This window comes from Notechis scutatus, chromosome 1, assembly GCF_049901735.1.
Source record: "Notechis scutatus isolate UNSWTSFEM ecotype Mainland chromosome 1, rNotScu1.2, whole genome shotgun sequence".
Classification (NCBI taxonomy): Eukaryota; Metazoa; Chordata; class Lepidosauria; order Squamata; family Elapidae; genus Notechis; species Notechis scutatus.
In genome coordinates this window covers 286,200,638-286,215,220 of record NC_142009.1, presented here as the reverse complement: position 1 = coordinate 286,215,220, position 14,583 = coordinate 286,200,638, and the positions used below count along the sequence as shown (strand labels likewise).

General features: G+C 35.6%; 1 protein-coding gene across 6 annotated transcripts in view; it reads left to right on the top strand.

Moving 5' to 3' along the window:
• HEATR5A (HEAT repeat containing 5A) overlaps window positions 1-14,583 on the top strand; it is a 75,074-nt gene that overhangs the window by 38,273 nt on the left and 22,218 nt on the right. For 4 of the 6 annotated variants that reach the window (XM_087951765.1, XM_087951767.1, XM_087951771.1 and 1 more), the window contains 5 exons: window positions 582-741; window positions 1,540-1,729; window positions 3,465-3,634; window positions 6,577-6,603; window positions 14,301-14,439. In XM_087951765.1, coding sequence (XP_087807891.1) covers window positions 582-741; window positions 1,540-1,729; window positions 3,465-3,634; window positions 6,577-6,603; window positions 14,301-14,439 — 686 coding nt within the window. The remainder of the gene's footprint in view (window positions 1-581; window positions 742-1,539; window positions 1,730-3,464; window positions 3,635-6,576; window positions 6,604-14,300; window positions 14,440-14,583) is intronic. The other 2 variants (XM_087951769.1, XM_087951770.1) reach the window with 1 other exon arrangement.

The following is a 14,583-nucleotide window of genomic DNA, read 5'->3' as shown; positions in this document are numbered from 1 at the left end:
AAATCTTGCAAATATAATTCTGTTGTACTTCCTGCCCTTCTTACGCTTCAGTAAATTAGGAAGATTTTCATTTGGGCTGCTTACAAATGTTGTTTGTTGTGGGCTTGAAATATGTTTTACTATTGACCTACTGATGGACCTTGCATATTTTTGTCAAGTTTATCATCCTCACTCTACAGATATCCTGGCTGTATAAACCAAGGCAGTGATAAGAACTCTAGCTGCCAAAATTCAATAGGCTACCCTCCTCTTGAGAACTTCAGAGTTATTACTTTTGTGTGATTGTTATTGTTATTGATGATGATGATATGAATATGGTCCCATTGTTCTCCCGTTCTCCCTTTCCTCCTTTAAGGCCTAAAAATTAAATAGTGATTTTGCAATATCTTTCTAAGGTTGGTGTCTTCAGGAATATGCTAGCACTACAGTTCTTAGCATCCTGTTAAAGCTTTATAATTCTAACACACTTAGAGGGCATTGGATATGAGAAAAAGGCTGGTTAATAAGTTTTCTGTAGACTTAATACTAGACTTCATAATTACAATTATTTTATTTTAATCAAATTTCCTTACAATTCTTAGGCTAAAATCTGCAAGAGATGCGATATCAAGAATAGGACATTCTTTGGCTCTGGGCTCTCTTTATAAGTATACAGGAGGAATAAGTTCCAGTCATCATCTTACTGCATGTGTTGGAATACTTTCTACTTTATCTCAGGATAACACTTCACCTGAAGTACAGGTATGTATTGTAGATGGTGATGATGATGACGACGACGATAAGTTTCTAAGGGAAAAGAAGCCCTACACACATACACAACATTCACTCACTCACCCACACTATTCCTGTTTTATGGAATGAAAATTAACATTTATGTTGTCTTATTAAAAATACATTGCAAAATATTATTTGAACTTTTAACATATGTTTGTTGTTCTGGTACTTATTGGTAGCATAAAGCCTAATCATGAGTGATAGCAGAATTGATAGCAGAAAGATTAATCGTGAATGAAAAACAAGGAAGGAACTTTAAACAGGTGTCAGATCTGACACCTGTTTAAAGTTCCTTCCTTGTTTTTCCTTCTTTTTATTCACCTCTTCCGCAACAGGGAGAGAAGAAATACAGCATGTGCTAGAAATTTGAATTTCAGATAATTAAGAACAGTATTTATTCCCTGAGTTTATAGTGATACAATTGCTACTGTGACAGACACATCCATTCTCTTGTCTCCCACATGTATACTGCTGCCAACTTAGGCAAGTGTGAGTACACTGAAGGAAGATGATATATGCAGAGTAGAGCTCCCAAAAGATTGGACAACCATGGTCTAGATGGCTTTATTCTGTATATGTATTTTACATGTTGTATTGTGTTGTTGGCATAATATTCCTCCCCATTTCATTAAATGCTTTTATTTTACACCTAACTTTGGTTTTTATCATACTTAGCAAATTATTTCCCATTTACTTTGATGCCCATTACACACATTTTGTGCCTGTGCCTGTGTGTGACAACACTGCATTTTTGGTATTTTACAGATGTGGGCACTGCATTCTCTGTCACTGATTATTGATTCTGCTGGTCCTTTATATCATGTGCATGTGGAACCTACCCTTTCTCTTGTTCTTATGTTGTTGTTGACTGTGCCTCCTGCTTATACTGAAGTCCATCAAAGCCTTGGTCGCTGTTTAAATGCACTTATAGCCACTTTGGGTCCTGAGTTGCAAGGTATGCATACATTTCTGACAAATGATACTTAGGAGGTAAGGTAATCATCACTGAGTTAATTTGCTACCAAAATAAGCATGGGAAACCATGACAAAAGCTTTATAGTATTTGTATTTTTACAAAGTCATGCACAATCTTATTTGACTTCCACCTGAGTTGTGATTTATACACACTTTTATCTGAGAATTTGAAATAAAGTAATGCTCTTTTTTCCTCCTTCATAGAGAAACTTCTAGTATTCAATAGTTATTGACAAATTATAATTAGGAGAGTGGAGAATAAACATATTTAAATATTTTTAATATTTAAATATTTAAATTTTTAAAAAGCTAATGCAATCGTAAATTGCATTAACAGAGGGATACAATCAAGATCAAGTGAGGTACTAATACCACTCTATAAAGCCTTAGTAAGACCACATCTAGAGTACTGCATCCAGTTTTGGTCACCACATTATAAAAAAGATGTTGAGCCTCTAGAAAAAGCGCAGAGAAGAGCAACCAGGATGATTAGGGGACTGGAGACTAAGGCAGATGAAGAACGGTTACAGGAACTGGGCTTGGCTAGTCTAGTGAAGAGAAGGACCAGGGGAGACATGATAGCAGTCTCCCAATATTTGAGGAGCTACCACAGAGGGGAAGGGGTCAAGCTGTTTTCTAAAGCTCCTGTAGGCCAGACAAGGAATAATGGATGGAAACTGAACAAGGAGAGATTTAACCTGGAAATAAGGAGAAACTTTCTGATAGTGAGAACAATCAACCAATGGAACAGCTTGCCCTCAGAAGTTGTGGGAGCACCATCACTTGAGACCTTCCAGAAGAGATTGGACTGCTATTTGTCAGAAATGGTGTAGGGTCTCCCGCTTGGGAGAAATATGTTTCTACATGGTGGAGTCGTTTGCTGCTCTCTGAGCTTGGTTGTTTGCTTTCAGACATTCATTATCCATCTAGGTAACATCATCAGTTTTAGTCAATGTGGCATTTACTCCTTGTTTAAATATAGCAGCTTTTGCCCAGCCATGTTGGTTGAGGGTATGGGTTTTCTCCTTGGTAGTTTCTTGATTAGGGTGTTGTTTTCTGCTTGTTTGCCTGATGTTAACACCTGCTTATCTGGGTGTTGAATGCTGGAGAGCATGTGTTCTGGTCTTTTTGTTGCCTTCTTAGCTTTTTATTGTCTCTTTTGAATGCTGTGTAAATGTGGTTTATCTTTATGTGTCTAATGATGGCTGATTTGTCTGAGTGCCAAGTTTTCAGAAATTCCCTAGCATTTTTGGACCTAGAATACTATCAGTTTCCCAGTTGAAACTATGATTGATTCTGCCAATGTGCTGTGAAATTACAGAGTTATTGTCACATGTTTTGATTGCTAGTTGGTATTCATGAATGTGCTGTGGTTTACTTAAGAGCTATTCACTAGCACTAATGATATTACCCTGTTGGGTAATGAAGTGTCTGCAAGCAAACACCAAGTTCAGGGAGCACCAAGGAGCCCACAGTTCACTCCTTAACTACATATATTCCCTTCTTTTGATATCCTTCTATGTAATAGAGGTTCTGTGGAAATAAGTGTATATTTTTAGTAAAGCATGACCTGAGTAGATTTTAAAAACAGATGTTAATAATTTGAGAAACGTCTTTATTGTAGTTTGGTTTTTTATTGTTTTGAAATGTTCTTCGGCTAATGAAGAAAGTGATAAAAGGAGCAACATATTTCCCCTTTTTTGCCTTATGTGTAGGCAGCAGTGCTGCAGTCGTAGCCTTAAGGGCATCCTGTCTCCTTGGCTGCACAGTGATGCAGGAAAATCCTGACTGCCTCATCCAAGCTCAAGCTATCTCTTGCCTTCAGCAGCTTCATATGTTTGCTCCTCATCATGTAAACCTGTCGAGTCTTGTCAAGTGCCTTTGTGTAAGTATATAATTACACAACTATACGACTATGTAGTTATATAGCTATGTTACACATATTTTTTCAGAGTTACTTGCAACTTTAGAATCAGAATGTTCAAATTAGTGTTTCAAAGAAGAGCAGTTTGTGTACCAAATTCAGCAGAATATTTTGAAATAATACAATCCATTGCTTTCAGAAATGTGAATATAAACTTTATATTAGCTAAGTCTCATGATTGATTTTAGCACAATATCACAAAATGACCCTCTACTTTACACGTGTCTATAGTGTGGTATGTGTTTGTATGTATGTGTGTGCATGCACGTAAAACATATATGAGTCTTGTTTCCTAGTTTAATGAACCAAATTCAGTGCATTGAGGAGGAAGGTAGTGGGAGCGTGGAAAGTATTTTGAGAGAGAAGGAATATATTCCATAAGAAAATGTCTCTTTCCTGTTTGCCTAAAGACAGGGGTAGGCTATAACAGGTCAGCTAGTTTTGGTAGAAGTAGAACAAATGAAAGAAAATGCGCCTAGCAGGATTGTTATTCTCTGTTGGTAAAAAAACAGGAAGTTAGTTACTTGACTGAACTGCTAAATGACTAGGAACATTCGTTTCTTTGCAGTTTCCTTCTCCTCATCTCTCTCTCACACACACACATACATGCACACCAGAGGTGGTATTCAGCAGATTCTGACCAGTTCTGGACAACTGGTAGCAGAAATTTTGAGTAGTTCGGAGAACCGACAAATATCACCTCTGACTGGCTCCGCCCCCATCTGTTCTTTGCCTCCTGAGTCCCAGCTGATCGGCTGGGTCTTCTTTTGTTTCCCTGCATAGGAGAATGGAGCTGGAAAGCAGGTTAATGGGATGGGCAGGGAATGGGATTTTGCAGTATGCTTCCCCTGCCACGCCCACCAAGCCACGCCCACAGAACCAGTAGTAAAAAAAAATTAATCCCACCACTGATGCACACACACATAAACACACTGTGCACATACACAAACACAGTCATACACATATCCATAAGTGCAATGGGAAGAAGAGAAAGCCACTTTTCAGTGACTCATTACGAACTCTTTTAAGCAGTTCCTCTCCACCAAGCAGTTTGTGAATTTCACTTAGGCACACCTCTTAAAAGTTGGTGAAATGCTCTTTTTCAGTTCCACACCTTGAATTAATTTACCAGTTGGTGAAGGACATTTTATAGAAAAAAAAAAAAACAGGATCAAGAATTCTGTCTTTTTCACTGAAGTTCAGATATCTTTTAAGAAAATACATTCTCTAAATATAAATTGTCAGACGTGGGATATTTTTTAATGTTTTAATTATTTATTTATTTGTATCTTGCTTTCATTATTTTTACAAATAACTTCAAGTGGTGAACATATCTAACATACCTTACTTCCCCTATTTCCCCTGTGAGGTGAGTTGGGCTGAAGGAGAATGACTTTGGCCCAGAGTCACCCAGCTGGCTTTCATGGCTAAGTCTTGCTTTAAAGACCTGATGCCTTTAACCATTCGACCAAAGCAGCTTAATACCTGATAAATTCAGTGTTCTGATTATGACAAAAATTAATTCCATGAAATTGAATAATTATAATTCAGCAAAACAGCCTCCCTGTGAAGGTTTTTGAGGAGGTGGCAGGGATTAGGTATGGTGAAATATAAATTATTAACAGATTTAAGTCTGGGAGACAAAACATTCACTCACTCATTTCTTTAAAAGGGTGTTTTGATATCTAATATGCATTTGTTTTTTATACAAAAAGTTGGCCCGTATGGATAGCAGAAGGAAAATATTATCAGGTGTTGATATATCTGTATAATACTATGGGGGAATATAAGGGAGTGGATGCTCTTCAAAATACAGGTAGCCCTTGACCTATGACCACAATTGAGCCCAAATTTATGTTGCAAAGTGAGATGGCTGTTAAGTGAGTTTTGCCCCGTTTCATGATCTTTCTTGCACTGTTGTTAAGTGAATCGCTGCAGTTAGTAACTGCAATTAGTAACACAGTTGGTAAGTGAATCTGGTTTCCCCCTTGACTTTGCTCGTGAAAAGGTTGCAAAAAGGAATCACATTACCCGGGGACACTGCAACCATCATAAATACGAGTCATTTGCCAAGTGTCTGAATTTTGATCATGTGATCATGGGATGCTGCAACAGTCGTAAGTGTGAAAAATGGTCATACATCACTTTTTTCATTGCTGTTGTAACTTTGAACGGTCACTAAACAGATGGTTGTAAATCAAGGACTACCTGTATTGCCTATGCTAGCATGGAGTCCAGTAGTAAGTACTTTTGCCATATCTGCCATTTAAAAATTGATGTTCTGAGTATCAAACTGAAATTAGTGTTTCTTGAGCTATGAACTAATTCTGAAGCTAAATAATATTAAAGAAAAAAATTCTAGAAGTGATTTTAAAATAGCCTTTGGAAAGGCTTTGGAAATCATCATACTTCTCTACTAAACTTCATGAGGATGAGGCTATTTGTTTAGCTCTGGTTTTGGTTGTGAAAAGGTATAACAGTAAGTATTAAATACTTTTGAATGTATTATCCAACATTACAAATATAAATTACAGTATATTATTTCCACCTGGCTCTAACTTTGCCACTGCTGATGCAAAATTGGCTCTTTTAGATCTGAGGCCAATGAATTTTCATCATAGAGTGATTTACATTATTAATATAATGTAATAAAAGAACATATAGCTAGTTTCCAGTATATTTTCAAATTAGTACGTAATATTTGGCTTTGAACAACTATTATAATAGCATTCTTGATTTTAAATACTATATTAAATAATGAAACAATAATAAGCAAATATTTTATTCCTGCATTGTTGTAATTAAGTGATGCAGTGAAATTATTTTGTATTGTCGAAGTAAGGATCACTGGATTCTAATATCTAGCTTTTATCATGACTGGATTATTATTTGTTTTTGTGCAGGAGATCTTGTTGGAAAATTCTGTGTTGGTAGGTCTTTGTGCATTGTTAACACATCAGCAATTTTCAGTCTCTCTGTGTGTGTACATTTTAATTTTTTCCTTTATTTCTATAGTTAACCATTAATGAAAAACAAAATATTTTTAGCATGTTGGGTGATGTGTTGTTTGAGCTGAACTAAATTCTCTCTTAACATCTTTTTACTGTAACTGGCATTCAAACTGTGTGTAATTTATTTTTGCATTATTTTAACATAGCATATTAAATGCAAAAGGAGTGAGTTTCAATTGTCTGTCTATGTGTATAATTTGTATTGCTTGCTTTTTCTGTGGTTTTTGTTGTTGTTGCTATTTTCCTTGTTTTTTTTAAATAATGAAGAATGAAATAAATTGGAAATGTGCATTTTGCATTGTCTTGCAGTTGAGCTTTATTTGTTCTGGCTTTTTCATGTAAAAGCAGAAGAATCTTTTCAAAAAGCATGCCTAAATCTCAAGACAGTGAAACATCAGCTTGATTATATATATAAAATATTTATTTGTGTATTTAAATTGTTAATGTTGAGCATATCGGTATAGGTTAGTTTTTTAGAAATATGAGAATGTATTTTTGTACCTATTAAACAACTTCTTTACATACACATTAGGGTACATGTAACAGAATATAGAAAATCAAATCACATTTCATTTGATTATCAAATTGTGATTCTGCCATAGTCCCTCTTGAGGTCTGTTCTTAACTTCTTTTGCCTCTCTTTCACAGTAATGATTTTTCAATAACCAGCACTGGTTGTTATCGTCTATTGTCCAACTTTTGCATGAGACACCCAACTTTTGCATGAGAGACCCACCTTAAAGTTATTCATTTTTGACACATGCACATCAAAAAGAAAACTAACAGCAATAGTTTTCTATTCATTAGTTGTTTTCCCAATTATCATTTTCAGCACCCAGATTCAATCCTGAAAAGTGGTCATTTAATATTGTTTTGATAGAAAATAGAGTTACACAAGAGTGTTCCTTAGGATTTATCATATAATTGTCATAAGGTCCCACCCAGGTAAGAAGGCAGTTCTCAGTAGCAGTCTTCGTTATAAAATACACTACCTCAAACACACACACCAAAGATACACCTGGCTCCTTCTTTTCTGGCATTTCAAAAATGATTGGAAACTGTAGTATTACATCCGGGCTCTGGCCCATTATGAGGACTTGTGGGGGAATCCTCTAATGTTATATTATGATCTGGTATGCAGCTTAAAACATTTTAAGTTCAAGTGATATATAAATGCTATTGAAGAAATAAAAAAATAAGAATAGCATTAGCACATTTAAATTAATTAAATAAAATAATTCATTTCAATAAATTATTTGATAAATTAATAAATGCTGAAAATAATGTTAACACAACAACATTAGGCAGCCTATTCTAAAAACAATGTTTTTGTTGTCCTGCGATGTATTTTGATACATACTGTATCCCTGTTAGGTTTTTTTTTCTTTATGACACCAATTATAAATGTCCTAATTTTCATGAATTACGTATTAAAGTAAAACTTGTTTAATAGTTAAGAGGGTGTCTATTAAATTTGAACATTCATTAGCTCAAAAGTTTACCATATGAGGACAAAATACACACACTCGTACATGAAAAAAGCCAACTTCAATTAATGTTACTTATTCAAGCATTTAGTAGTACATGAGAAAACTAACTACACCGTGCTTGGCTTTATTTTTTGCACATTTTTAGAAATGTATAACATTTATTGGAAGAAAGGAACCTTTCAATTTTAATTTATTCTTAGAGGCATATTGCTTCTCTGTGATTTTCTCCTAATGAGTGTGTAAATTGGTGTAATGAGATGGAACTTCCAAGTTCAGAGGAGGAATAAGTAAAAGGTAGCATCAAAACAAGCCCTAAAAACCTATACAGTAACCTGATGTTATGGTTTGATGTTGTCTCCCCAGCTACAAAACTCTTCCCTTTTTGCCAGCCATAGCTTCTGCTGCTATCTTGCTTTGGATTCTATAATTGCCTTCAGTCACTCCTGACCACTGCAAGACATGATTCTCTGCTGCTTGCTTTTCATTAGCTTTCTGTATTTGGTAATCACTAATTTCAGATTCAGAGTCTTCAGATCTGCATCCATATAGTAAACAGGGTTTTGTCCCCAACTATTTAAAAATGTAATGTTGATTTTTTTTCTAAGCTGTAGTTGAAGGTTGATGACTTTAAATATAAGTTTTTAAGATTTGGGTTGGGTATGCAGTCTTCATGTGTCTTTATCACTTAATATCACCTTTCCCAAAAAAATCTCTCCCCAGTGATTAGTCTGGGATGATTAATGTATTTGGGAGCAAAAATAGGCATTTTTATTTTTCAACAATTGTGCATATTTTAAATGCAGAATTTTCAATATCTCATTTTAATATCTTCTGGTGCATAAGGACTGAAGAACAGTGTTGGAAAATGGCAACATAATTATGACTTTTTAAATTTGTTAAATGACTGACTGTTGATGCCCAACATCTTGCAATACTCTTAGACAACACAGCTGTTCATCTACAATTGATAGTTGTGAAATCACCCCACCTTTCATACATATACAGGGAGTCCTCAATTACAACTTTTTATTTAGTGACCCTTCAAAGTTTCAACAGCACTGAAAAAAAATGACTTATGACTGTTTTTCACACTTTACGACCACTGCAGCATTGGTCGTGATAAAAATTCGAACACTTGGCAACTGGTTCATATTTTTGACAGCTGTGGTGTCCCAAAGTCATGTGATCACTTTTTGCATTCTTCTGACAAGCAAAGTCATTGGGGAAGCCAGCTTCACTTAAGCGTGTTACTAATGTAACAATTGCAGTGATTCACTTAACAACTGTGGCAAGAAAGGTCATAAAATGGGGCAAAACTCACTTAACAACTATCTTGCTTAATAACAGAAATTTTGGGCTCAATTGTGGTCATAAGCTAAGGGCTACTGGTATAAGCAGATGCCCCAAGCAAACAGCATCTAAAAGAACTAAAAAAGAGAGAATCAGAAGAATTCTAGAACTGGAATCCACAAAGGCCATCTCAGTTTGTCATTACTGTAGCGATATTGCCAAGTTCAGGTTACTCCTTAAATACTAGCAGACTCAGGTCTTAGCAGAGTATTACTGGCTGTTAATAGATCTGGCTTCCTCCAGTATGGGAAGGCCTTCCCATCCTTTTCCAAGACAGCATGACATTTCCAGGGATTTGTCCAATTAATTCTTTTCTGCCAGACACCCACAATTCACAGCATGTTTTTGGAAAGGTCTAATGTAGTATTAGATGTAAAATCTCACTTCTGCCTATCATCCGCAGCTGGATTGAAGGGGGGGGGGGGAAACAGGACAAAACTTTACATTAATACTATTGTTGTTATCTAAACCACCAGCAAGTAAATTGCCTGAACTTTTTACTGGCTGAGTTTACATAGAGTAATTCAGTTCAAACCTTGAATCAGATGTTGCTCTTTTAGGCTATCTATAGCTATTTGTACCTATTAAAAATTACTTCTCAACGCAAAGCTTTACTTGCATGTTCTCGATAAATTTTTAAACTGCTCAAGCAACTCTGAGAGAACCAACCACATTATGCTAACGCCTCTTCCAAGTGTCTGTCTTCTGCTGAAACCCACATCTGGCCTTCATCCATTTCTTCTTGGTACATAATGATCTAAGACCGGCTGCTGCGGTTTCTTCTCAGTCAATCCTGTGGACTTTTTTCCATAGCTTCTAACTCTTTTCCAGAATCCCCTAATCGCCCTGGAATGTCTCCCCCACTCCACCTTGTCTTGTATCTTGGGTGTTTTTGCCGTGCATGCCTCTCTCTGGGAGGAAGGTAGAATGTATTTTGGCCTCTCAGTATAGGAGGGAAAGCCTGAAATCTTTTACTTCATTAGAAGATCTGTCCAAACATGTCACACTCTTTGGAGACAGAAAATTGGTAATGTCTCCACAAGTCCAAGTTGCCATCTTTCCAGTAGTTCACAGGAGGAAAGAGACTCTTTTTAGGAGAGAGCAGGAGACAGTTGTATCATTTGTAAGAGGAACAAAAGATTCCTGAGGATGAGAAAAAGTGTTCTGGAATGGGAAGGTCCTTGATAAAAAAAAAAAGCATGGAAATGTCCCTACTTTCTGATCTTCTTTCTTCAAAAGGAGGTTGGGGAGTGGAAGAGGTGCTTGAAAGCAACAATTCTTGTCAGCTCAGGCTAATAAAGAAATGGAGGTGAAAGGAAGGGCAGAATACTTTCTTGTTCTCTTATGACAAGGAGAGATTTGGAGAGGAAGTATGATAAAATAGAAGGGGAGGTGTGGTAAGGTGTGATATTGGTAAGGCAGGAACAAGCGGATCCTAAGGTAGAAAGACACATCAGGTAAACTTTGTATCACCTGCCTCCCACTGTGTAAGGGCTACAACGAATAAAATAGAGCCAATGACGCTAACTCCATTTCAGCCCAATGCCTGGAGTTTAAAATCTGGAATGTAGATATATAAATGCTTCTGAGTTGCTTATTCTTATTTAAGACATTGTACTTCTTTTTTTTAATAAAGTTTTTTTATTTTTTACATATCTCTTCAAGTGAGCAACGTGATTCTAGGTTACAACATTTATACATAGTCATAATTGCATTTCCAACTTATAATTTAATATCAAATCATTATCTATTCCACTGATCTTTGAGTTCTCACTTCATATTTCAATTCATTAATTCAATATCAAAAACATTTCATCCTCACTTATATTTTGAATTCTTTATCCCCTATTATTTCCATTTTCAGCTTATCACCTATTTTATTTTACATTATTCATTATTATCTTCATTAACTTTCTCAAAGCCAATATATAATAAACAGTCAAAAAAGAGTAAAAATAAAATAAAACTAATATTTTCAGGATCCACATGGTATATCCCCCAGTCTACAATAAATTTTATATTTATTCCAGAGATATTTATATAACCATTTCATATTTTTTTGTTCCCACTTAGCTAAAGTTTACCTATAAAATTTTATTAAATTTTCATTCCCTTCCTTTTTAATCATAGTAGAATACTCTCATTACAAATACTTTACATTCCAATATAATCCTTTCTGGTTTATCATATTCTCTATTTTCTCATATCCTTTATATAATCAATTACATTTTCTATTTTATGTCTAATATAATATGTATACACTAAAGAAAAAGAAAAAAGAGAGAGAATTAAGTTTCCTTTTTGTTTCCATTTAGCCAAGTTTAACCTATAAAGTTTTATTAAATTTTCATCACATTTTTGGTCATAATAACATATTTTTCCAGTTTACCATGTTCTCTGTTTTTCTAATATTATTTACATAATCAATTACATACATACATACATACATACATACATACATACATACATACATTTGTTTTCTGAGGTTTTCGCGGGTATTTGTATGTGGATCTTTGGTTATTTGGGTTTTCTCCCGCATAAAATTGGAAGTATTTTGGCGACATTTCGACTAAGTCTCATTTGTCATCTTCAGGCTTGTGTCTTCGGCTTTGTGCTTCTCGGAGTTGGATTTGATAACAATAAAGCCCTCTTAATTTCTCTCACTCTATCTTCATTTTTCTCATATATAATTATATAATAATCTTAAGGTAATTACCAATAAGTTTTAAAGCACAAATCTCCCCAATCTATATTTCTAATAAAAAATACCAAAGTACATTTCCATGTGATATCCCCCCTTTATAATATCTTTAACCCTTATCTCTAAATCTCTCAGCCTTATCATTTCTTGTAATTTTTTCCAGCTTTCCCTTTTCTAAATTTTTCCAGTTTTCCCTCTTTACTCCTCTTTTTTCTTCTAGTATTATTATTTTCATCTGCCAATCACTTTTTCCCCCCCACCCTTTCCTGTTCTCTCTTTTGGAATTTCTTCTTGTACAGCTTCTTCTTTTGTTTAATCTTGGGAGTATTTTCCCTTTTATTTGTTACGTCTATCATCAGTGTCTTAGTTTTGATTCCTTTTACGTCTTTTGGCAATGTCCCTTGTTCTCTGTGCTCTTCTAAGCTGCTTTCCTCTTCCTTTAACTCCTCCTCCTTGAATTTTCTTTGTTCTTCTGCGAATTGTATTGCCATTAATTTTTCTGCCAGTGTGTCCAATAATTCCATTCTTTCTTTTAACATTCCTCTCACAGTTTGTAGTTCCGACTTAAATTCTTTGCCTGTTTCTTCCATTTTTAATCAGTTGAGTTATTCTTTATTTTATTAAAAGTCAGAGTCTTTTATTTTAATCCTGGCCAAAAATATCCATTTGTCTCAATTCCTCTTATTAATCCTTCTGTCTCCTTGTCACAATAACATCAAACAATCCCAAGGTATTATCTTCGTTTGTCCTTTTGCTGCAATCTCCCCCCTTTTAGTGCTGCCGGGGTTCTTGTTGTAATATAGTCTTTTATTTCATTTCATTTCTCATTCACACATTTATTTTCTATGAAATCATAAGAGAAAAAGTGCCTTTAACCATTTGATGGCACTCTACATCTCTTTCCATTTTTCAAAGTTCTTTTTTCTCTTTTCAATTGTATTAACGCTAATTTTCAACCATTAGCTCTTTTAAATATAGTCAATTCCAGGCAAGTCCAGCATTCTATCCAATGCCTAATTAATGCCAGTTTCTGTATCTTATTCCAAATTTAGTCTCTAATTCCGTTGTTGTCCTTTTATAATCCAGTTTTTCATTTACCTTATATTTTCGTCTTATTTTCTATTCGCCGCTGCTATACTCTTAAACGAGGGCTTTTTCTTTCTGTTTCTCGGGATTGTCAAAAAAAAATCCAAGTTCTTTTGTCTGGTTACACGCCACTCATCACTTCACCGCTCCAGCACACACTTAAATACATCTTCAGGGCAGCCCTTAAAACTGCCACTACCTCCTGTCTTCAAGGGGAGTATACCTAGTCAGAGAGGGGAGATGCTGCTCCCCTCGACCCAGCTGGTGGTTTCCCCCACTTCCCCCACCCCTCTGAGGTAGGTCCGAGATGGATCCAGTCCCGTTAGGACCCTTCAACAGGATAAGCATGGATCGAAGCCACGCACGATCGCGGTCTTTGGTCTGTCGTCAACGGAAGTGCCATTGGAAGTCCAAGACATTGTACTTCTATGCACTGAAGGTTGTAGGATACAGCTAGTCCTTGACTTACAACCAAAGTTGAGCTCCAGATTTTCATTGCTAAGCAAGGGAGTCATCAAATGAGTTCTGCCCAATTTTACAACATTTTTTGGTCACAGTTATTAAATGAATCACTGTAGTTGTTAAGTGAATCATGTAGTTGTTAAGCAAATCTGGTTTTCCCCCTTGATTTTAGCTGTCCTGGGATCATTTGGTTGTACAAATGAGCCCAGAACAGCACAACTGTCATAAATACATGCCAGTTTCCCCAAGCACTTGAATTTTGATCACATAACTTTGGCGATGCTGTAACAGTCATAAGTATGAAAAGCCATAAGTTATTTTTTTCAGTGCCATTGTAACAGTAGGGCAAGCTGTCACTAAATGAACAATTGTAAATCGAGAACTGCCTATAACTGGGAATCTTCTGCCAAATCTAATCAAAAATAAGAGTTAGAAATCCGAAGAGTTACTGTTGAGTGTGCCTCTGAATGCCAATAATAAGGATACCATCTGATTTGTTAAATTTGTTTCTTGTGTATACTTTTCAGGTGAATCTCTCTAGTTCGTATCTATTATTGAGACGTGCAGTTCTAGCTTGTTTGCATCAGCTTGTACAGAGAGAGGCAGTTGAAGTATCTGAACATGCAGTGGCCCTCGCTAAAGAAGGTAGAGAAGACTTTACTTCAGGTAATACTGAACTCTTTAACTTTAGGATACATTTTCCCCCAGATAGGCCATTGTAGTATTTGTATTTTTCACTCTGTATACTGAGGAACACTTTAGACCTGCTCTAAGCAACTAGCCTATAGCAGTGTTTCTTAATCTCAACAA